A 23,564-nucleotide genomic window follows, 5' to 3' on the forward strand; every position below is an offset into this window, starting at 1 on the left:
CCCAGAACCGAACACAGGATTCGAGGAGCGGTCTCACCAGTGCCGAGTCCAGAGGGAGAATAACCTCCCTGGCCCTGCTGGCCACGCCGTTTCTGATACAAGCCAAGATGCCATTAGCCTTCTTGGCCACCTGGGCCCCCGCTGGCTCCTGTTCAGCCAACACCCCAGGTCCTTCTCCTCCAGGCAGTTTCCAGCCAGTCCTCCCCTAGGCAGGAGCTGCTCGGGGTTGTTGTTCCCTCCCGCGGGGTGGGCGGAGCCACACGGTCACATGATCCACTTGGGGGCGTGGTCACACAGGGGGCGTCTCCATATAAGGGCCGTGTCCATGCGGGTGGCGCTGCGGGCGGCGCTGCGGGCAGGGCCCGTGCTGGGCCGAGCGGCCATGGTGAGAGCGGCTCCGCACGCGGGGAGAAGCGGGGGAGACGCTGGGTGCTGCGGGGAGGCTGGAGGGGACGGAGCTGGAGAAACGGGGCGGGCCGAGGCGTACAGGCAGGCCGCCCCGTGTCCCTCCGTCCCCGCCGCCTGTGGGGGAGAGGACAGGGCGAGGGCCCCGCCTGCTCCTCCCCCCCGCCCCCTGCCACCCCTGCAGAATCAAGTATTATTTGTCTGTAAAATCATGGAATGGTTTGGGTTGGAATGGACCTTAAAGCCCACCTGTGCCATGGGCAGGGCACCTCCCACTGCATCAGGGGCTCCAAGCCCCATCCAACCTGGCCTTGAACCCCTCCAGGGATGGGGCAGCCACCCCTGCTCTGGGCAGCCTGGGCCAGGGCCTCCCCACCCTCACAGAGGGGCATTTGATGGGTTATGGAGACCACGTTTGATGCAAGCAACCAGCTGTGGTGTTTTGCTTAGGAACAGGTCTCAATGGCCACATCCAGGTTGGCCCCTCCAAGCCGTCATGTGCAGAAATGGAAAAGGAGAGTGGGACATGCCCCTGCCCATGGCGGGGGGTTGGAACTGGGTGGCCTTAAAACTGGACGGAGCTTAAAAGGTCCTTTCCAACTCAAACCATTCCATGATTTCTGTCAAAAGACATGTGCTCCAATTTTGAGTTGTGGCATTGTCTTCTGACCTGTTGTCTTGTCACCTGTGAGGCCTCAGGAAGGTGACTGCCGTGTCCCTAAAGCTGACAGGGAGCGTCCCTGCTGCCAGCCCGGGTGATGAACTTTGTGCAGTCTCCTGGTCGCAGTCCTAGCCTTTGCCATCTCAAAAACCCTGTTGTTTTTTTGTTAATTAGCCTACTGATTTAGTCTCATGCCAGATAAAATGATGTATTTCAATACAGCAGTTAGCTTTGGCAATTTGCGTTGATGTACAAGAAGAATGTACGAAATCCACACCTGCAGCTGAGGTATAGCAACATCAAATCCGATATTGGTTTTCTTGCAAGCCCAGTGTTGTGTTTGTAGCCTAACGAGCCCAAATTAGCTTGTTTTGGGACTTGTGAAACATATCTCCTAGGCTGGATGTATCCTACTGAACACAAGCGCTGGCAGTGATGCTGTTAGGTGGGTTTATGCTGTTAGGTGGATTTATGCTGTTTGGGGGTTTCTGTCCCTTATTACTGGTAAAATGTTGCTCCTCGACTGTCCTGCATCTTAAAGCCTTGCTCGGATTGCATTAATTGCCCTAATTGCTGCTCGGCTTGGGCTCGCAGCCCCATCTGGTGGCACCGGGGCTGCTGCTGGAGCAGAGCAGGGAAGGGCATGGAGTTCCCTGGGATGTGGAGCTGGTGGTGGGTGCTTCCAGACCTCCTGGAGCAAAACTGCTCAGTCCTTTTCTGGAACTTCTCAGCAGGCTGCTAGTGCAAAGCCTGAAGCAACGTGAGGGTCACTCTGCTGGTGGGAGGAGCTGTTCCCGTTAAAGCATTGTGTAAATGTAATAATATATATAAATAATGTGCATTTGAGGCCCGTCTTTAGAACGTGTTGCTGAAGCTATTGCTCCTGCTCTTAGTCTCCTTCTGTTAGGAAAAGATAACTGGAAGCTTCCTTCCAGCCCAAACCATTCTGTGATATTCCCTGTATCTCTTTGAGCCTTGCAGTTGTACATTTTGTGTATAATATGAAAAATCCTTTATTTAGATGACAGAGTGGAATATAAAATGAATTCAAATGTTACAGTACCTAGGTGATTCGAATGACCAAGGGATGGGTACAGGTGTGCTGGTGCCTGTGGTCATTGCTGGGAAAGAGCCTGTTGCTTGTCACTGGTTTTGTACAAAAGCATTAACTGAACTCACTGCTTGAACAGCATCGGTCTTGCCTGGTTTAAGTTAAGCTGGTCTGTGAAATTATAAGCATTAAGAAACTCTACAGTGACTTTCCTACCTACCTGCCTTCCTACAGTACATAACTGCGATTTCATCATGCAGTTTTCTTATTGTTGTACAAAAGAGAACCTGAGGCTCACTCGTGGCATGGTTTCGTCTTTTCCCTCAACAGTCCTCGCAGTGTCCTGGGCTGACAGCGGAGGAGAGGAACCAGGTTTTACTGGGTCTCAAAGCGGCGGGCTGGGCTGAGTTACGCGAAAGAGATGCCATCTACAAAGAGTTCAATTTCAAAAATTTTAATCAGGTAATTACTGTGAGTGGATCCTGGGTTGGATCAGGGTTTTATGGAAATAGCTGAAGGCAGAATCTCACCTACTGATTTTTATGAACTAGCTGCCGTGTCCCCATTTGCAGTTGTGGAGTCAGAAGCTGTTCCTGTTATCGCAGTCCAGGAAAGATCCCGAGGGTATTTGATCCTGATCTGGGATTAGAGGGCAAATATTTGCCTTTTGATAAGTTGAAGCTGAAAGTAAATTAAAATTATGCATGTATGCCTATTGATGCTTGTGTCTATGATGAATATTAGTAAACATTGTGTTTATTATGACCTAGGGAACAAAACCTAAAAGCTGAGCTATACCTGAATTTAGTCCTGCCGTGAAAAAAAATGAACTTGCACATTCATTTCTGTTCATTGCACAGGTACATTTCTGTTCATTTCGCATCATAAATATTCTGTTTATGTTATTTAAAGTGTGAGTATTTAGTAAAAGTCAAAGGACTGAGAAATATCATTTCCTCGGTGCTCTTCCTGCTGCCCTTTGGATGGCGTAAAATCAGGTGTGGGGAAAACCGAGCAGTGGAGCTGACATGAAAGGTATTTCAGATTTATGTTTTGCAGATGATACTGGTATGATTAATGTATTCATTGCTTTTTTTTTTTATTGGTTCGCGCAGATAATGTTCATGATGCATGGAAAATTCCGTGGCTTTAAAATCTATGCCAGGTTTACAAAGTCTGTGTATGTCAACAGATGTTAGGAATATAAACACAATTTTTATTATAAAGTCCTGCAAATGTGTAGACATGAGCTTGGTTTATGTATATTATTTTCAGCATGAGAATGAAATGAAACTTCTGTGAAACGGGTTATTTAGATTCCTCAAGCTTTCAGGCTGAGATTAACTCAGTTAAAAGTGAGCAGCAATGGGCTGCCTTTGTAGGGCTGACAGGCTAATGATGCTTCTGGCTTATGGAATTACTTTGTAACCCAGAACCTGAAAGTGCTGGTGCTGTTTGTTAGTCAGAAGATACATTTTCATGAAAATGGGCTTTGGAGGTACAATTCTCTGAAAGAAGCTGGAAAGCAGCCTGGGGTCACAGCTGGAAGCCCTTAGTTCGGTGGCTGTGGGTGCCCACCATGCAGCACTCCTGGTGGACTGGACTGGACAGTGGGTGCTGCTCCATGTTCCCATTGTCATTAACATGAGACAAGGTTCCTGGTGGGTGCATGTTCCAAATCTTGTATAAAATATAAAATACACCAACAATGGGGGAAAAATGTAAACACAACTCAGTGGTTGAAGAGAGATCCTTGCTCAGAAGATCTGTGCTGATCACACTGAGGCATCTTTTCGTCTTTATGCCTTGCAATTGCTGCATGTTAATGGTGCTGTTGTACAGCAGGTAGGTGGCGATTAGTTAAAATTGGAGTCCTTTACCTGCAGGATTCTCCCTCAAGAGCCTTGTGGTTGAGTCACTTTTCCTGAGCAGTGGTCTGTGAGCAAGGTCTTGGAGAGCAGATGGGCTCAGACCGCTCCACGGCAAGTCTCGAGCCCTGCCATGCGTCTGGGTGCTGATGAGCCTCCGTAAACCTCACAGCCATATCGAGGAGCTTATTCAGGGCCTCTTTCCCTGTCTGTAGGGAAGAGTATTATAAATAGCAAGGCTTTTGGGTCGCCATGAAGAATCAGGAAGGTGCATTCTTGTCCATTCATGCCTTTGTGCTACTGAAAGAAGTCATTTCTCTTGCTGTGGAGCAAGCCCTCTGCTTCCAGTCAGAAAAATTCAGAATTGGGATAGTCAGTTTACACCTCCAGGCTGTGCCATTAACTTCTCCCAGTTATTGTTCTGCAAACTCAGAAAAGAAACTGCAGAAACGTTGGGGCAAATGCTAAAAGTTGGTCATTGAGGGAGGGAAGGGTTGCTGAGGAATTGGGAATTTCCTGGGGTCTTCTCGGCATTCCAGGTCAGTGCAGCCTGGGAGGGTGGTCCTGCAAAGGGGGCAGCCCTGCCCTCACTATCTGAATTTCTCAGACTTGTTGCCATCGTGGTCCCGTCTGGGCAGTGGCGGGCGGCTGCGAAGGGCTCCGGGTGCTGAACGCTTGGTTTGGGTCCCTTACCCAGCTGCTCATTTTCACCAGATTTTCAGGAACATCTCAACTCTGAAACTTCCATGTCTCTTGTCAAAGTTGGTTGGATTTGACCAGAGGGTTTAAGGGGCAACTGCCTGTGTGATTGCATTTCCTTGGGTAATCACGCAAAGGCAGAAAATGCAGTTAGGAAATTACAAAGGTGGGCATGGTTGCTGATGGTCAGGTTCAGCATTTACAGCTGCTTTCTTTTATAGGGTAAGTTTTTAATTAAGGTTGTTTTTTTAAAAGAAAAAGTCATGTAGGAAGTCTCCGTAAGAGCTCGAACGTCATTTTATGAAATGACAGGAAATCAAGTGCTCTAAGAGTTTAAAAAGCTATTTTAAGAATGTTTTGTCTTTTGAGGCTACAGGACACAGGTGAAAGCTGAGCTTGAGTGGAGGGGACAGCGAGGAGATGCTTTGGAGGATAGTGTGCAGGGAGAGCGGAAGCACACGTGTTTCATCGCGATTGTGGAGTCTTGGGTTTTGAGAACTTATTTAAAGATGTGCAGGATGTCTAGAACTATTAAATTATTTTCACTTGGCATTTCCTTTCCAAATTTGCCATCTCTCTTGCTTGAAATCCAAGAAAAAAATCCCAAATCAGACAGAGTATGTTTTGCTTGATGCCTTTTCTTTCTCCTTATTAAAATGACATTTATTTTCCTTTATCTGTAGGGAGACGTACTCAGATTTGCCCTTTTAATTTGATCATACTTGTTGAATTATCGCAATTGCACATCTGAACACATTCAGTAGGATAAGAGATGAATGCTCTTCATTTGTGTTGTGTACTTGGTGCCAGTCCCTGATGTGTAATCGGTGTTGATGCTTCCTTTTGCTACTCCTGGCAGTTGCTTTTTCTTCTGCGCTGATCAAAGATTGGAAAATTTGGTTTTATATACATAGGCAATGTCTTTCATTGCTGCTTTGTCCTTAATCTTTTGGCTGTTTGGCTGAAATACGTCCACACCTTTTACGTATTGAAAACATAATATCCTTTAACCTACAATCTGCGGAGTTAAAATGAATTTTATGTTAAATATTTGGTTGTGGACCACATCTCCAGCTTTTTATGTGCCACAGCGGCCTTGTGGGTTTTTTTTTCTTCTCCATTGTCTGATAGTGAGGTCATTTTCAGTCCTCTGAGAAATTTTATTCCCAGCCAGATGCGGGCCATATATTAAAAGTAGCACCTGTGGCTAATATCACAGCAGCTTACCATAAATTTACATGGTAACTAGGATTATATCTGTCAAGACTGTTAAAAAATGTCTAGATTTAATTTGATTTCCAGTATTGAAGGAGCTCTCCAACATTTTGCTTCATAACTATATTTTAAAAGTTAAAATCACTCCATTGTTAAGTTTTATAGCACTCCTAGTGCCCATTAAGTTGATTTGTTAAATGGGGGTCAGAATAAAGCAAGTTGGCTACAGGAGGATCGGAAACCAACCCATTTGTGACAAATTTAGTCCTCGCGTGTGAATCTTCTCGGAGCCTGGGGACTGATTGGATTCAGGTGCAGCTTATGTCAGTTGTGTTTAACCTCAAAGCCTGGGCAGCCTCAGCCCCTGACTGTCACTTGTGCTCATCAAAAGATGGGCCTGTTTTCATTTGTTTTAGGGTGAAATGCTATTTTTCATGTAGTATCAATCTCCTTGCTCCCTCTGGTAGAGTCTTCCATTAGATTGCCTGTCGAATGAAAAGAAACGTTGGGTTTTATCCACCTAGGTAGGTGCTGGTTTTCATATAGTCTTTCCTAAACTGCTTCGTTTTCCATTATCCTTTGAGTCCTCTCCCATATGCTGTGATTTGTGCACCTGCAAAGTTATGAAAGTATTTCTTTTGGTAGTTATGTTGTTCACTAAGTTCCCTGCGTTTATGAATACAATAACTGATTTACAATAAATCAGAATTATTTATGGGTGGATTTAGAGCTGAGAAAATCTTTGTATCTGAAAATAATGAATTTCTGGCATGTCTGCTTGTTGAAATTTCCCTTTATTAGAAACTAGTAGTGAAGTTTTCGGGACTGGCAGAGGTTAACCTGTGGACTGAAATGGAGTGAATGAACTGGCTCAAGTGTCTCGGAGCGGAGCGCAGTAAAAATATATGATTCCTGGATGGTCACACCTTCCTTGAGTTTATTCTTGCGATTGAGTAAATAACACTCTCGCCTTGGAGTCGGCGGGTCGAGATGCAGCTGCGGGACCAGGACACCATCCTCCTGCCCTCAGCGCTGCCTGGCACTGCCCGTAGGAGGCAGGCAGCTCCGGGGCTGGGTGAAACGGAAGGAGAACTTCTGCGGAGACAGCTCCTTTGGAAGCCTACGAGTCTCCTTCCCTGGCCTTGGAGGAGGATGAGATGATTCGGGTGTCCTGGTCAGCATGTCCTGTTTCCAGTGATGTTTCCAGTGATGCTTCCAGTGATGCTTCCAGTGATGCTTCCAGTGATGCTTCCAGTGATGCTTCCAGTGATGCTTCCAGTGATGCTTCCAGTTAACTGACAGCCAGTGGTTTGCTACAGGTGGAAAATTCTGCAAAGCTGGTGTTGGAAACAGGCAACTGGGTTGCATTTAGGCAGAAATTAAATCCTTGATGCCAGGAGTTAGGAAATAAAGGATTTGTTTTCTTCCTATGGCCAGCATGGTTTGTGGGGTGCAAAACCATATGCAAAGTGAGCCAGTGCTCTAGAATATTTTTAGACCACTGTTGGGTGGTTGGCAATGTTTTTCTGGTCTGAAGTATAGTTGCCTTAATGCATCAGCAGCCTCTTACGTCTTTTAAAGTCCCTCGCAATGGTCTGGGAACCATTGTTTTGTCCTTCAGTCCCTTCATTAAAGCTTCAGAGTTGTAATGCATACGAGGAATTCATGCACGTACAAGTCAGGCAGGTGGTAAGCAGTGATTATTCCTCTTAATGCTCTGGGGTATCTCATCTCCTTTTTGGCCGGATCCCACCACCCTCATGTTCCACTTGCATGTGACAAGTCACAGTGTCATCATTATAACACCATCGTGTCAGTGCCACCAGTGTTGGGCTGACAGAATTATGTAAGATGTTACATTAATCATATTTAAATAAAATTAATCATGTTTAAGCTGAAGACTCAGAGTGAAAACATGCCCTTCATCTCCAAAATGTCCCATCAAAGGTGTCATAAAAGTTGCGTCAGTTTAGTTTTCCTTGTGACTTAACTATAATTAGGGCTCCTCATTTTCTTGATGAGCTAAGCCATGTTTATCCTTAACAGAAACCATTATTTTATTGTTTATAATTATTGGGAGTGATGGCTTTTCTAATTGCTGGGTTTGCCCCACCAAGTAGACCTGTTGTGTCTCTGTTTCAGCAAGGCCACTGCTTAAAGCTGCCCAGCTGACCTTTGGGCTGCTCTCCAGTTGGCTCTAATACAAATGTTTCCTTAAAAGATGGATTTATTATCACTCAACTAAAAATTATTACAGCATTTGCTTTATGCTTGTTTAGTGCACTGATCTGAAAGCGCAAAAGAAATTATTTGTCAGAAAGCCTCTTGGATTTCACAAGCTGCCTTGTAGATTTGGAGTAGGAGAAATGTTTCTCCTTTTTTTTTTCCAGCTGCACAGATTGATTGTTCACTCTGTTTGAATTAAACAGAACAAACGTTGTATCAGCCATGCAGGCAGGGCTGCTGCATGTTTGTACCAGGAGAGAGGGAATGTGAGCAGGTCAGTTTGATTTTAAGTGAAATTCAGATGTTTTCCTTGTTAAACAGCCTTTAGAAAATGGCGTGATTTTGAATTCAATCAGACACCTTCATTTGGGAAAGTGCGGTGAAGACTGATCCTGCCTCTTCTGAAGAACGTGGTCACTCTGAGTAATATTTTAACTGTTCAGTATAGGAAACCTGGTGTCTTCAGCTCCCTCTGCGTTAAGATTGATTTTTATGGGGATGCTGGAAAGATGCTGGTTAAATGCAAACATCCCATCACCCTGTCTTGGTTGTTTAACCTTTTGCATCCCTTTGCTTTTGGAATGATGCCCAACTATGTTTTCAAACCATTAATTGCCTTTTAGACTAGCAGCTCTCACTTTTTTGTCCTCCCGTGGAGGAGAGGGATGCGATGGGATATTGTCCTCTGCAATTGTAATTAAAAATGGACTCTGGCTGGCAGAGTAAACTTAAATAAATCTACAACGCCCCTATTTAAAAATTAACCATTACTCTCCAAAAGCACATCAAACCCACTTAGCGGACATCCGTTAATCCCGCGGTGAGCCGTTTCAGGCTTTAATGCACACTGTTTTACACGTTAAGGGTTTTGAAGTCGTGGGCCAGCGCTGACCTTTCGCATCTGCTCCTCTCGCAGTAGGAATCTCCGCTCGCCGCTCCCCGTCAGGGTGGATTAACATGACGAAGTGCAGCGCTTCTGCTGGCTGCAATTTCGGGTTTTGATCAGAATTATTTCTTTCACAAACAATCACGTTTGGCTAAAACGTTACATCTGCTCTGAAAAGCCACTGGCAGGGCCGCAGTTTATCAGGGTGAGATGAGTGTAATTTTTTTTTGTATTCCCTTTTTTTTTTATAAAGCTGCAAACCCGATTTGTGTAGGGATTTTCCCCTTCTTCCTTTGCTGTTTTCTTCCTTTGATTTTGTTTGGCTGAGGTGACAAGTTGATGTGTACCAACATAGACATAAGGAGGAATTTCTCTAGATATCGGGAGGAACATTTTCATGATGGGAGTGGGGAGGCACTGGCTCAGGTTGCCCAGAGAAGCTGTGGCTGCCCCATTCCTGGAGGTGTTCAAGGCCAGGCTGGATGGGGCTTGGAGCTACCTGATCTAGTGGGAGGTGTCCCTGACTGAATAATCTTTATGGTCCCTTCCAACCCATTCTGTGACTCTATGAAACGTAAAGCTGGCTGTGATGTCTTGGAGGGGTTTGGTGAGGAACGCGCTGATGAGTGTGGAGCCCCGTGCTGAGCCGACTTTGCACCATGGGGTTCATTGAGTGCTGAGGGGGCTTTGTAGGAAAACGTTTTTTATTCCAAGGAGCAGAGGGGAAAGCCCTGATTTCACGATCCCATGTCATTTCCTTCATGCTGCGATGAGAATAACAGTAAATAGTTAACTATATGTCTGTGGATGACCGAGGTATCCCTGGTCAGGAGAATCTATTCTGTGACACAGGGGGTTGGTGCTGATGTTGTGTTAATGCGTGTGTCTCTTAATGCCCAATTTAGTGAAAAAACAGAGGTGTACAACGGGTTTCCCTTTGTGGTGTGCTTATATGGATTTCTAAAAGCAATCTGATGTTCACTGGAGGACTTGGAATTAGGATTTGTCTCCCCTTGTGAGCCAACCTCTCTGTTCCCACGTGTACAATGGTGTGGGTTGCCCAAAAGAACCCTTGTGTCTTGGTGAAAAACTAACTAACAAAAAAAGACTGTGGAAGCTCTCAATATATTGTGTATTGAATGTACTCTGCCGCTTGCAGGCATGTGCTCGGAGCACACGGAAGGGACTGAAGACAGCTGAAAATGTCAAATATAGGTTGTCTATCTAAATTGTTGGCAGTTAAGCGAGCCTGGTTCTTAATAATCTAACTTTACGTAGCTGCTTTTGTCCATTTCTCCATGACCTGCTGCAGCCATTCTTCCAAATACCAGAGATGGGAGAAGAAACACAGGTCTAGGTGACCCACAGATCACATAGGGAATGGTGGGCAAGGCAAACCAGGTGAGGTACCCAACTGCTCAGGGGCTGAAGGATGCCCTGAAAAGAAAGAGGTTGTCTGGGAAAATGCTTGATCTCTCCTACTCTTTTATTTTTTTTTTCTCCAAAGGATTTGTCACTTCTAGACTTGAAATGCCTGTCTGCAAAATAGTACTTGAGTTTTATAGTGCAATATAAATTTAATGCCTGCCAGTGCTGGCCCAGGTATGTCTCCTGCTGAATTCACTGCTCCCATGTATCATCTACTCTCTTCCAATCTAGAAGGCATCCAAACACGAAGACCCATTCTCAGTTGAGTGACAGGATTCCCTGACTGGATCTGCAGTGAATGTTCTTCAGTTTGCTTTATTTCATAGCATTAGGTCTTTTTAGATTCTGGCTTGGCCAAGAGGATGATTAGAAGTCCCCTCCAAATTCCTCATGCCTCCATCATGATTTCTGTGTTGCATTTTTGAATTGTTGACCTGGCCTTTAAAAAGCCAAACCAAAACAAAAAAACTGATAGTGGATAGGAGGGTAGTGGAAGATGGAATTTTCATGAAATTGGCTGGTTCTTCTCCTAATCTATCATAATGCTGTGCCTTCCTTATCACTCCCTGATATTTTCTTAGGATCATAAATGGCAGAGGTATAGAAGCTTCTCAGAGGCAGGATATGATTGTCTTTGGATACTTGGCAGAGAAGAATTTTGGGTATTAAGCTGCAAGTACCGAGTACTTATGAAGCACTCAGACAAAATTCTCTCTAAAAGACCAAGGAGAATTTTGTCTGAGTGCTTCATAAGTAATCGACAGCTTGTATGGTGTGTCTACAGAATGAAAACAGTCATTTGCATACAAGTTAAAAAAAAGTCATTGGGGGAAATAGTTTTTTTCTGCTGTAGCCAGATCTGTACCATCCATAACATGGTGCGATGGGACAATGAACTTCACTGTTCTTCTGCACCATATCTGAGCTCTATAAAAGTCAGAGGATTTGAGCACCTTTGTGAAGTGAAGCATTCATATAAATTAATTCTTATTTGATCTGTTTTACGCTGGCTTCGTGTCGTGGTTGGGCATGGTGCAACCAAGGATGGCTTATTGTCCAAGCAGCAGCATCCTTGTGCAGCACGAAGCGCGTCGGTGGGCAAAGCCTTAGCAGAGGGTCTGCATGCTTGAATTCAAAAGGTTGGAACTGGGGAGTAACTGCACCTTGTTAGGAGTTTATTTTTATAGTGGTTTGTATGATGGCTTTATTACAGTACAGCCGGAGTTTGATTTGCTGGGCCAAACATTTGCTTTAACAAGTAAAATTATCATTGTTCTTTCAGTTGCGCAGCCAGGAGAGTTTATTATTTTAAGTGACTGATTGCTTTAGCAGGTGCTCAGTTAATGGAGGCTTCGCTGTATTATTTAATGGTTTTAGGTAGGGTGCAAAAAGCTCATTTTAAAAAGTCATGTTTCTTGAAATAGTAATTTTATTTGGTGTAAACCTCCTAAATGTAACATTTATATTCCATTTTGGAACACAAAGCACACAAAAATGGCTTGGGAGGTGGAGAGCTACATTTAGCTGACTGAGTGAGAGGAGGATTTCTTCCATATTTTAGTTCAGTCCTGAAACCTGGGATTATTTTCCCTCTTTTTCTCTAAAATCTCATTTAGAGATCTGCATTTTTTAATAAAATATTTATGGGGCTATGTTTACCCAGAGTGCTAAGGAATAAGGGGGAGGAAGTCTTTAGTCTTTATGGGCAACTAAAATTATTTTTATCTACCTGTAAGCCAATGAATGTATTTTGCAATAGGGTTGTATTGAGCCAGCGGAGTCTCGGTTTGAAACTTCTATCACTCACAGAAAAAAGTTTTTATGCTGCTTTAAGACACCTCCGTGTTCTCTCACTTCTACTCCATCAAGTCCATAAATCTTTTTGGTGGAACAGGCGGTTAATTTTGGTGTGAAGTCTGTTCATTGAATCACTGAGAATATTATCTGCTCTCTGTTCATGAAATCCAGGTGCAGTCACTTATTGTAATAAAAATGAGAATAGGAAAAACGATCCTCAGGCTGCTGGAAAAGTCAAGATGTGACCAGGAAGAAGGTAATAGATGTAACATTTTGTATCGTATTATCACCAATAAGAGAAAAATAGGTCTAAATTCAGCAGTTAAAAAAAAATCTTGATATGAACAGCCTTAGAAAAGATAAAGTTGAGGTTTGTTGTGCAGATTGCACACGAGGGTATTTTACAGACTTAGCGAGCACGAGGGGAAGAGGAAAACAAAGCAAGGAGAAGGCTCCAAGGGCAGGTCAGTGCTCTCCACCTTCCTCTTAGTCCTTTTTCTTCCATTGATCCCCGTGTCCCTTGGCCTTAGCTGAAAATTTGTATTTGTTTTTCAGACTGGTTGACTCTCAGATGGGGCAAATCACACTTGCACCTGCTTTGTGGCCAACCTAGGTCGCTGCTGAGCTTGGGAGATGAAGCCTTTGACTTTATCCTCTTTTTGGAGAGCTGCATCTCGAGCATCGTCTGGATGGTGTCGCGTCTAGTGCCACACCTGGTCTAGATTGTGCTGGGCAAGTGCAAACTTCCAAGCGGCTTGGGCTTTTCCTGGGACAACATTCCTGAAGTTGTCTTCTGTCATCTCCTGCGGCTCTTGACATTGTACTGGTACTTGTGTGAGACACGTCCCCGTTGAGGAAAGGCTGCGCCTCTGAGCTCAGCTTCTCTTTTCCTCCATTTATTCTTCGTGTTCTTCAAATTGGTAAATCATATGACAATAAGCAGAAATACCCTCAGTGAAGAGAGAAGGGGAAACTGTTGTTTATCTGGTCAGGTGGTTTAGATTAGCAGTGATGCTGGTCTGTATTATGTTACTTTAAATCATAGTGTCCCAACAGGACATAAATTATGAAGATTGTTACAGTATGTTTCATCCAATGTAAGATCAACAAATTGGAATAATTTTTTTAATAGGAAAATCAGTGCTTTGGCAAGGTTATTGTTGAAGAATTTAATTTAACTTGAGTTTTGCTTGCGTTATTTCTTAATGTATAAAAACTATTTGCATAATGTATGAAGTATAAACATTTTTAGAATCAAAGGCAAGAAAGCCTTTTCCAAGATTACATAGAGTGGCAAACTACTTAGAATAGATCAGTGTTTGTGCTTGCGCTGTCAAAAATGTTTGATATAGAACTGGTGAGCAAGTTTCTTCACCGACATAATTGTAAACAAGTGTTGGGAGGCAGAAACAGCGTTCTTTGTAGGACATGGTGCAAAGGTTTTCGTATACACTGCTGCAGATCTAACACGGAGAGTAGTGTTTACAGCTATAAAATGAATATAAATAGGTAACTTTTTTTGGAGAGCAAAGCAGCGTTTCACTTTTGTATAAATGATGTATGCAGATAAGTATGGGGGATGCAAGCAGTCGGCTCTGGTTGTTGAGAGTATTGTAAACACAGAAAAGCGCAGACAATTAAGCTGGAAATTGTAGTTGTGGGGTTTTTTTAGTTTCACATTTCATTATGAAGACAGAAATGGCACCTCGGTGCTTGCCAGTATGTCTGTAGTGATCCTCTTCCATCCTTCCATCCCATCGGAGTTGGGTGTCCTGCCTTTCCCCAGTCTGGAGCGATGCCTGAGGAATGGGAAGCCTGGCTCTATTCACAATAATTTGCTGCTCAAGCTATTAAAGGAGGAGAAAAAAATATTTATCTACCTGTGTTGTTCCCCTTCAGACCCTGCTGGCTGCTCATGCCTGGGTGGAGTGGGATGGGGGAGAAGGGAAATGCAGTCACAACGCCTGAGCTGGCTTGTGCACTGCTTGCCTTCTCTCTAGAGTCATAGGGACGTGAATAATCTGAATTTAGCTCTATTTTGGGACATGATTTAGTTGCATTCGTAAGCACTGTTCTTGGAACGGTATGAAAAAAAAGGAAGAGCAGTGGTAAGATATTCCTGATTTATGTTCTGAACGAACCCAGACAGAGCCAGAAAAAAAAAGGGGAAAATCTTGAATGCCATGTGGATCCAGTGTCCCTGGGGATGGTTCAGGCAGGATGATGATGCCAACAGGGAGGAATCCCCAAATGGGCACGTGGTTTTGAAAATGAATACCTGTCCTCCTGTGCTGCCATCACCTTCCTTAATATTAATACTAGTTGGATTCCTCTTTTTTTGTGTTTTACCCACATTGTCACTTTCAGATGAAGAGTGTGACTTTGTGAGATGATTTGGGCTCATTTCTGAGTTAAAAGTCTTTCTTAATGGAGTAAACAGAATCAAAACAGAAGAAACCCTGGATTTTTCTTGAGAGCACAAGAAAATATCATGAGATTAAATCAAACCCTCGTGTCTTAACTAAACATAACTTAAAATAGCTCAACATTAAAGAGCTTTTCCCTTTTATCTGCTGCCCCGTAGCTCACTGTTAGGTAGTGGTGTCAACTGGGTGTGTGAAAGCTGTTGCAGTTTGGAAGTGAACCTTAATGATGTGAGTTTGTTGTTGTTCTAAGTGTCAAACTGCTAAGGACAACACGTGCTGTATAGTGGGTGGTTTTTTACTTGGGTAAATGGAAAGCAAATGCGTGAGGCGCAGTCATCTCTTGCCTTGTATGTCACTGTAACTTGTTTGATTTAATCATTTCCCACTGATAACTGATACAGGTGCAGCGGGTGGGCGGGGAGGGGAAGGCAGGTAGCCCTTGCACTGTAGAAGGTCAAGGTTAACGCTACCTCCAGTGTTATAATGACAGATGGGAGGCAGAAACCTTAATGTACTTGTCGTTAGCCTTGTGGTTTCCTTGGCTGAGTGTCCGAAGGATTTAAGAAGCTGAGTACGCTCTTTGTAGCGTGTGCGTTTTCAAACAAACAAATAAAAAGTGTGTATGGTTGTATTATGGAGCCTTTCAGCTGTTTTTTCTTGAGTATCTCCACTTCTGAGTCAAGTACTGTCAGCTGCTTTGTTCTGGAGATGCACTGGGTAATCCATCACCAGGGACTCGTGGGCGGGTGATGTATTAGCGCGACATATCGACCTGTGGTGCTTTGATGTATAACTCATCAAGATAATGTTGGCAAGCATTGTACAAGAGCAGCGTGTTTAAAAAGTATTAAGATGAATTGATTCCTTGCTTAACAAGTGTGAAAGGAAGAATAATAGCAGATTAGCTCCGGGATCCTGCGGTTCTCCCGGCGCTGAGCTTCATGCAGTGCAGAGGGGAGGATGGAATTTCAGCTTTCCTCCCACTTCTGACAGCAAAGTGTCTGGCCCTGGTTTTCCCATTCTCAGGCAACAAAAGTCACATTAAGTCTTATTTTGTGATAGCGTATTTTGTACCTTTCAAAAGCAGTTTGACCAGTTCTGAAACATTATGTGAAAACTACATTTTTAAGGTACGGTTTGGGGTTTTTTACTTTATCAGGTCAACTTGTCCTTCTAGGAGTAGCCTGGATTTTTATCTCGTGGAGACGTGCTATGGCTGCTAGTATTTAAAAAATGGTTTAGAAGTGATGTTAAGGCTGCAACACCATAATTTTTTAGTTCCTTCTTAAAAAACATGAAGGGAGGAGACGTATGGGTGCACTGAAGGCATCTCCTTGTCTGTGCAGGTTTCCTTCACTCATTACCTCTTCTGTTACTCTTTGTGGTTCATTACAGGGACTCTGCAGTCTGCCATCCTTTCAGTGATGCAGTGTAATTATTTAGAATAACCTGGATGCCTGGATGTTATTTTAGTCCCAATGTCCTAGAAGGATTATAGGTTGGAAATGTCTGCCTAATATGCTTCTTACTGAAATAACAGAATACTTTACAATATTTAGTACATCAAATCCTCTTTTACTACTTCTTATGGCTTCTGGAAAATGAACAAATCCTTTCTTTCTCCTTTCTTTTTATTTTTGAAGGAAAAATGTGAAAAAGTTCATGTTAGTGGCTGAGGGACCACAGAACTCTGTTATTGATATAGTGAAAATGAAGGTTAATGTCATAAGTAAAGGACTTGCCCCACTTTCATCAAGAAAAGTGTGATGGTCTGATAAACTCTGCCCACCAGTGCGGTCTTGACAATGATCTTGCACTGCAGATTGCTTAATAATTTTCATTATTTTTAATTAAAGTTGAAGAAGTGCAGACTCCTGCTCAAATTAAAGTTGGTTGTGTTGCCGGAATGTGGTAATTACTTTAATTGATCACAAGATAGTTTCCTTGATCACCAATTAGACCAAATTACTGATCAAGTTTCAAGACGTGAAGAAATGTCCAAACTGATTTTATGTAATAGTGTTTTCATATCTAATCAAACCTAAATATCTTTTCCTTCCAGAGTCAGTTGTATTTTCCCAAAGAAAGGTTACGGCTCTACAAATATAAAGGTGATTCATAAACAATAGCATTCCAATTAATTTAATTAGCAAAGGAAGTATTTAGGACCTTAATGGAGATTGCACTGGTGAAATTGCTCGGCAGAACTGTAGCTCATTTTCTTAGTGGGAGTTGCTGTTTGTGTACAATTAAAATAAACCAAAATGCAAGAAGTGAATTGCTTTGGGGAATTTGCAGTGAGGGAGAACGTCGGGGAGTACAGAAAGGTGGGAATGTCTGGTGGGTGGGTGTGCTTCGTCCTTTGCTGTAACACCCCATTGCCCTGACTGGGTCAGTCATGGTCAGCTGGAGCAGCAGGACCTGTCCTGGGGACGATTCTCTGCACCATAATCCATTGCTTTTTGTGACTCGGGCAGGCCCAAGTTGAGCAGAAGATGTACAGTGGTTGCTTTATCCAGCTGGAGACTTTTTCCTGTCGGCAGGGGAAGAGGCAGTGGGTTGGCGTGGTGGTCCGTGGATCGGTGAGGATTTGGTGGTCCATGGAGCAGGAGGCTTTGTCATCAAAAAGCTTGAAGGAAGGTCTGCAGAGCAGATGAATTCAGTAGACTTGTTTGCTCACATAGTTCACTCTCCCTTTCACCGGAGCAGTGATTATTGCTGCACAATCAATGAGCTGTGTTTGTGTAGTGTGTGTATCCATAGGTGAGTGAGTTCCTGGGATGGACAGACAGACACTGGCAGGGTGTACATGAACCTGGTAGGGTTTTCACACATATAATGTCTTTTTTTCCCTTGCTGGTGGCACAAAGGAAATGAAGGTGCAGACGCAATCGCTGTTTTAAATTGTTTGGGACATTTCTGTGTATAGGTTGTTGGAAACAGCATTCTTAAATAGCATTTCTGTTAAGCAGGAACACTCTAAAAACATTTAAGTCGAATGTCTTTCAGAACTGTTGATGCAGAAGTGTTCCAAATCATTGCTAACACCAATTGCACAATTTGCAACTTTCTACTTCAAACTGTGCTGCTGAAACAGTTGCAAATTTTTAAAAGCAATTGTTCACTCCAAGTAAAACAAAACCAAGCTTCAAGCGAGGGAAGTTAGATTTTCCTGAATTTTGGAATGCACTTGGGTCAAAGAAAAAAGCTTTTTAATTGCTGACAGTTTGGTGATTTCCAAATGACAAACCTCATTGGAATGATTTTCCCTGATTATAACGTTTGCATTCATTTGACTGGCAAAGCGACTAACAGAGTCATACTTCATCCAGGCTCCGATGCTTTTTTTTTTTACTTAAAGGTTTTTGTAATTTGTGAGAGGAAAAAAAGACTTGAAACTATTATCAACCATTATACGTTATTCATAGACCATATGTTTGTTTGAAAAGGCCATCGCTGGGTGGAATGCAGGGATACGTTCTCTTCCATAAATTAGCACTAAAAACTACCTAAATCAGGTAGGGTTTTGTTGAGCTTTTTGTGTTGTAATACGAACCAGACTAGAACGTGGGTCTTGCTTTAGCTTTGCACGTTAATTCAGGTCCTGAACCCCTGTGGATGGAGCTCGGTATGAACAAAGCCCACTGACTTAGAGCCAAGCTGCTCACGCACCAAGACCCTTCAGGCCCCGCTGCATAATTGTGTTCTTGATTTACCTGGACATTCTAATTTTCTTCATAATGCACTGATTTGCTCCTAAGTATTTTGGCAAGGACTTGCTATTATTTTCTTCTGGAGCCTTTGATTAAACCCGTGCCCTGGGGGAACGTGCCGTGCAGAATACAGGGGCAGAGGATTGGGAAAACTATTTTAACTTGTTTCAAGGGGAAAATACTTTCTCATAAAGCAGAGGGGCAAACCCACCCCAGTGAAATAAATAGCAAAACAGTTATGAGAAAGGAGGGAGGCGTTTCTGAGAGTTGGTGTCTGTCTAGCACGGGAATACTGTGCCATGATGCGTTGTTAGAAACAGCACGTTTCTAAGATGAGATAAGGGGTTTGGGGCAGATGTTTAAAAACCACTGTTGGATGCCAAAGGTAAAATCACTGCTCTCATGCAACAGCTTTGAATCCTGGAGTAAATGTTAATAATATTGAGCTGAGTGATGTACTGGGGTCTGAAGGGGATGATTTCATCTATCTCAGGAGATGCATCAATGGAGTGGGAAGGTGGAATGCTCGTTGAACACCCACAAACTTGAGGTGCAGCGATCTGGAGCATCTCTAGGAGCATTTGACATTTGGAAGTGAATCTTGCAGATCTGCTGCCAGCACTGGCAGGTGCAGGAGTATTTTCCTCTTTGCTCTGTCTCTCTTTAGGCTTTCGGATTTATGACACGTGTTGCTCTACAAGCAGAGAAGATGAATCACCACCCAGAATGGTTTAATGTCTACAGCAAGGTAATGTGTTCACTACTCCTAGTTCCAGGCGTGGCAAGTTAAGGACACCAAACCACTGGCCCATTCTAAGTGCCTTTTTTTGTAACTTATATGTAAGGATGAGGTAGGGGAATGGAACGAGACTGTGTCTTTATAAAGAGATTTGAGATTTTAAAGACATTGAGATATTTGTAATGGTGATGTGGCCCTGGGAATCAATCTCTCTGCAACTGTTTGCTGTCAGCTGTGATTCGGACCTGTCACTTCATCTCTCTGGCTGAGATCTAAAAATAAAATAGAAGCCTTTAAACTCTTGTTTGGCCAGCCTGAATAAATGCCTGGTTTGAAACTACTGAACACTCAGTGATTTTCATTCTTTCTGTGCAACAAGTCGGGAGCCCAGCGGTGGAGGGTAGCCGACCATCGATGTGGAGGAACCTAAATGGGAGCCTGGCAGTCTCAATTTAGGTTTGATTTTTTGAAAAAAAACCCGTAGATTCCTATGTCTCAACATAGCAGCTTATAAAATTTGTTTATACTATTACCTAAGTGATGGTGGTCTCCTATTTACAAGGGTTACAAGGTACACTGCAGCCCTCGAATGAAAGGTGCTGTGTGAGGGGGGAAATTATTGCTCTGCCTTTATTTTCTAATGCTTCTCATTGCATTATATCGAGTTGTTTGCTTTAGCGTTTGGTGAATATATGGCAGTCCTGCCAAAAATATACTAAAATTACCTGTAGATGAGCAGCCTGGGCTGGGAGCCACCACCCCAGGGCAGGACATCCCACCCCTGCTCCCTGACAGGGTCATCCCAGCACAGGCTCCTCCTCAACCCTTACAGTCACCCTCTTTAAGGGGACATTAAATCATCACCGGACAAAGTCCTGATCCACTACCCTTCCTTATTTTCTTGGCTTTCCAGAATATTCAGAATTTATCTGCTTTTTCCTTGTCTCTCTTCTTAAAATCTCAGTCAAAGGTGAGACAAAGTAACACCCAACTCGTCATCTGGCTCAGTCTAAACAAACTCGTGCAGACGGCTGCGTCACAGCAAAACGCACCAGTCCGTTTGTTTTGATTTTTGAAATTAATCTGCAACAAGCTCAATAATTTTTTTTACCTTCAGGGTGCTGGTTTTTAACAAAAACGCGTGAGCCCCTGGCTCGGCTGTTGGCAGCTTGGTCACCGGCCCAGGTTCTTCCTGAAACCCATCTGTGGAATTTAAATGTAAAGAATGAGTTATTTAATCGGACACCTCTTCTTGGATGAATCCCCAAAATGCAAAGCCTGTTTTATTCTGCGAAGGGGCTTGCTTTGATTAAACTTCAGACTCTGTTAAACCTCCTTGGCTGCAACATCTCCTGGTTTATTTGAGCAGAGAGCATCCAGCTCACTGCTTGCAGGGAGCATCATGTAAAGCCCTTTCAGTACAGACAGCGTTCCTGGTGAATTGCTGCTCAGCCTACGTGGCCAAGATCAGAATGGCTTTGTAACCACTTTCTTTTCCGTTTTGACAGGTTCAGGTAACTCTGATTTCCCATGACTGTGGTGGACTGTCCAAGAGAGATGTGAAGCTGGCTCAGTTTATTGACAAAGCTGCTGCCTCGGTGTAACCAAGATGAGAAAGGCTTTAATACAGTGTCCACCGATATTTTGCATTTAAATGGTGTCCCTCATTCCTTGTAATTCTTGATTTCACAAAACCCCCAAGACAAGACGTTTTGTAAAAGGAATGACTTAGCTTTGTAGGCCTTTGAGACCTCAGGCTGAGCCCCCCTAGATGCCTGTGCTTGTCCTTTGCCATCGCTGCCTCTGCCTTAGGATGTAGCAGATAAGTCAGCAACAGCTAAGTTTTGATCAATCCTGTTCTAGAAAGTAAAACAAACTGGAATGAAAGCAGGGGCCCACCCATACACGTTGATGTTCCTCAAGGCCCCAGGAGCCGAGGCCGGTGACAGCTGCCATGCAAGCGTGCTCTGTGCCCAGCTGCTTCTCCCTCCTAGAGCTCTGTACATCCCTGCATTTCAGACAACATAAAACCATCCAGGCCAGGTCATTCCCCCCTAGTTTGGTACCTCAGTCCCTGCCAGTGACCAGTGGCAAGCACAAGAGACACTGGTGTGAGCAGCACAAGCAGCTTATGATGCTTCCTTGAAGTTGCAGCTCAACCAGCAGTTACAGCTTTGCATTTTGGTGTTTATTTTGTGCTCATCCAATGGTTCTTCAAACCAATTTGCCCTTCTAGTATCCACAACCTAGCACCAATATCCAGCACAAGTCTTGCTATGTGCTTGAGAACGGTTCCCAACTGAGATGCAGGGCTGCATCCTGCAGTCGGTGAAAACTTTAGCTCTTGTCCAGCAAAAAAAAATACAAAAAAATCCCAATGAGCTTCTGGCACTCACATCATTAGATGAAACCTGTGCTTAGGTGCTTGGCTGGGCTGGGTCAGTGCTCAGCACCTTGCAGGATCAAGCCGTTATTTGTGTTGTAACGCTCCTCTGCCTTCCAGATCGAGGAGGGGGTAGCTTGGCTGAGCGCCCGGAGCCACTGGCCGGAGCTGCCGGCGGTGAAAGAAGCGGCATTAGCAGGATTCTTGCTAAGCTGGGCTCGGCTGAAGCTATGCTCACCCTTTTCTTTTGCGTAGCCACAATTACTCATTGCAAATGTTGCCCCAAGAGCTGCAGATCCCACTGATGAGGCTTAAAATAATTTCTTCTGTGGTTTAAAAGTCCTTGGGTTTATCCTATGATCCTCCCCGAGACTTCCACTGCCGGCAGGGAGATTTCAGCCTGCGTCAGGCTTACAGAAGGGCTGCCTGCTGCGATGTCCCTGCAAGCAGCTCTGGGTGCGGAGCTCCTGGGAGATTGACGCCTCCAAAATGCCTGAGTGCATTGCTCGAATAACGCTGGCGGCACAGCTACTGAGGAGTGAGGTACATCCTGAGCACCGAAATCTGTATCGGGTGTGTGTGCGAGGTGTGTGGTCGCTCAGATATTTGGGATGCAAAATTCCACCAGCTGCCACGCAAGGATTCGTGTGGATGAAGTGAAAAGGTATTTTGGGTTAATCCTCAGCGAGTACGCTGCTGCGTGCTAATTGGCAGCAAGATGTTGGGGTTTATTGTTGGTAACCATACTTGGGAGAGCAAGTTAATATCTAAGAAGACCCAAATACAAGCTGTGTGCTCAAATGTTCCTTGCTTACAAGTGCCTTTCCCCAGCGAAGCGGCGGATTTCCCTGATATGGTTTGAAAATGGTGTGAAGCAGGGGTAAAACTAAAACAAACAAGCAGGCTGGGATGTCTCTGGTTACTGGTGGGGAAGTGAAACGAGCTTCATCCAAAGTTTTGACAATGTCTCTGATGAACTGTGAAAACTCTGTTGTTTGAAAGTGATATATGATGCACGCGCTGTGAATCAAACCAATAAAATCAAATTCCTCCTTTGTAATTTGTTTCTTTATTATTATACATATGTGACAAAGCTGTTTACTTTTAAGATAAATTTAAGATAAATAGTATTTAGTTACTGGGAGGTCTTTGGTTTAGAATGTTGATATTTATTTACATACTCAGAGGAAAAAATCCTCACCAACTAATGTAGGTCAAAGAGCTGCACTGTCCAGCTATGGCAAAGGGCTGTGCAGCTGTGGTGGTTTGGGGATCTTGACGGGCACAAATAATCAGAAAAGAGGAGGGTAGCTTTGAAATGCACGTAGTTTCTAGGCCAGCACTTGTTTAGCCACAATTTCTTGTTAACTTCTGGGGCATCTTCAAGACCTGCGAGTGCCTTGTGTGAGTGTTGCTGTGCAATACTTAATAATAGAATTATAGACTGGTTTGGGCTGGACCTCAAAGCCCATCCAGTTCCATCCCCTGCCATGAGCAGGGACACCTCCCACTGGATCAGGGGCTCCAAGCCCCATCCAGCCAGGCCTTGAACCCCTCCAGGGATGGAGCAGCCACCCCTGCTCTGGGCAACCTGGGCCAGGGCCTCCCCACCCTCACAGGGAAAGATTTCTTCCCAATATCTCATCTCAAACTCCCCTCTTTCAGCTGAAAACCATTCCTCCTTGACTTATCCCTGCACTCCCTGACCAAGAGGCCCTCCCCAGCTTTCATGTAGCCCCTTTCGGTGCTGGAAGCTGCTCTCAGGTCTCCCTGGAGCCTTCGCTTTTCCAGGTTGAAGAACTCCATCTCTCAGCCTCATACAGCAGATGCTCCAGCCCTTGGATCATCTCCTCTGGACCCATTCCAGCAGCTGCATGTCCACCCTGTGCTGAGGGCTCCAGAACTGAACGCAGGACTCCAGATAAGGTCTCACGGAGTGGAGCAGAGAGGAAAAATCCCCTCCCTTAAGCTCTGAGGCTGATTCTGGCTTGAAGTATTTGGATGGTCCATCATGAAACAGCCTTCTCCTTGCAGGTAACTTTCCTACTTCGAGACCGATTTAACTTG

The 23,564-nt window shown here is 44.1% G+C and overlaps 1 protein-coding gene across 2 annotated transcripts; it reads left to right on the forward strand.

Moving 5' to 3' along the window:
* The first annotated feature begins 306 nt into the window (after window positions 1-306).
* On the forward strand, window positions 307-22,557 carry PCBD2 (pterin-4 alpha-carbinolamine dehydratase 2). 2 transcript variants are annotated; one of them, XM_069869407.1, is made up of 4 exons: window positions 309-385; window positions 2,448-2,579; window positions 19,043-19,123; window positions 20,623-22,557. In XM_069869407.1, the coding sequence occupies exons 1-4, from the start codon at window positions 326-328 to the stop codon at window positions 20,716-20,718; spliced, it is 369 nt and encodes a 122-aa protein (XP_069725508.1). In that variant the 5' UTR covers window positions 309-325; the 3' UTR covers window positions 20,719-22,557. The 2 variants fall into 2 exon arrangements, with proteins under 2 accessions (XP_069725509.1, XP_069725508.1); XM_069869408.1 differs by lacking the exon at window positions 2,448-2,579 and having other exon boundaries at window positions 307-385.
* Window positions 22,558-23,564: the final 1,007 nt, after the last annotated feature.

The sequence above is a fragment of the Phaenicophaeus curvirostris genome, chromosome 15, assembly GCF_032191515.1.
Source record: "Phaenicophaeus curvirostris isolate KB17595 chromosome 15, BPBGC_Pcur_1.0, whole genome shotgun sequence".
NCBI classification, from domain to species: Eukaryota; Metazoa; Chordata; class Aves; order Cuculiformes; family Cuculidae; genus Phaenicophaeus; species Phaenicophaeus curvirostris.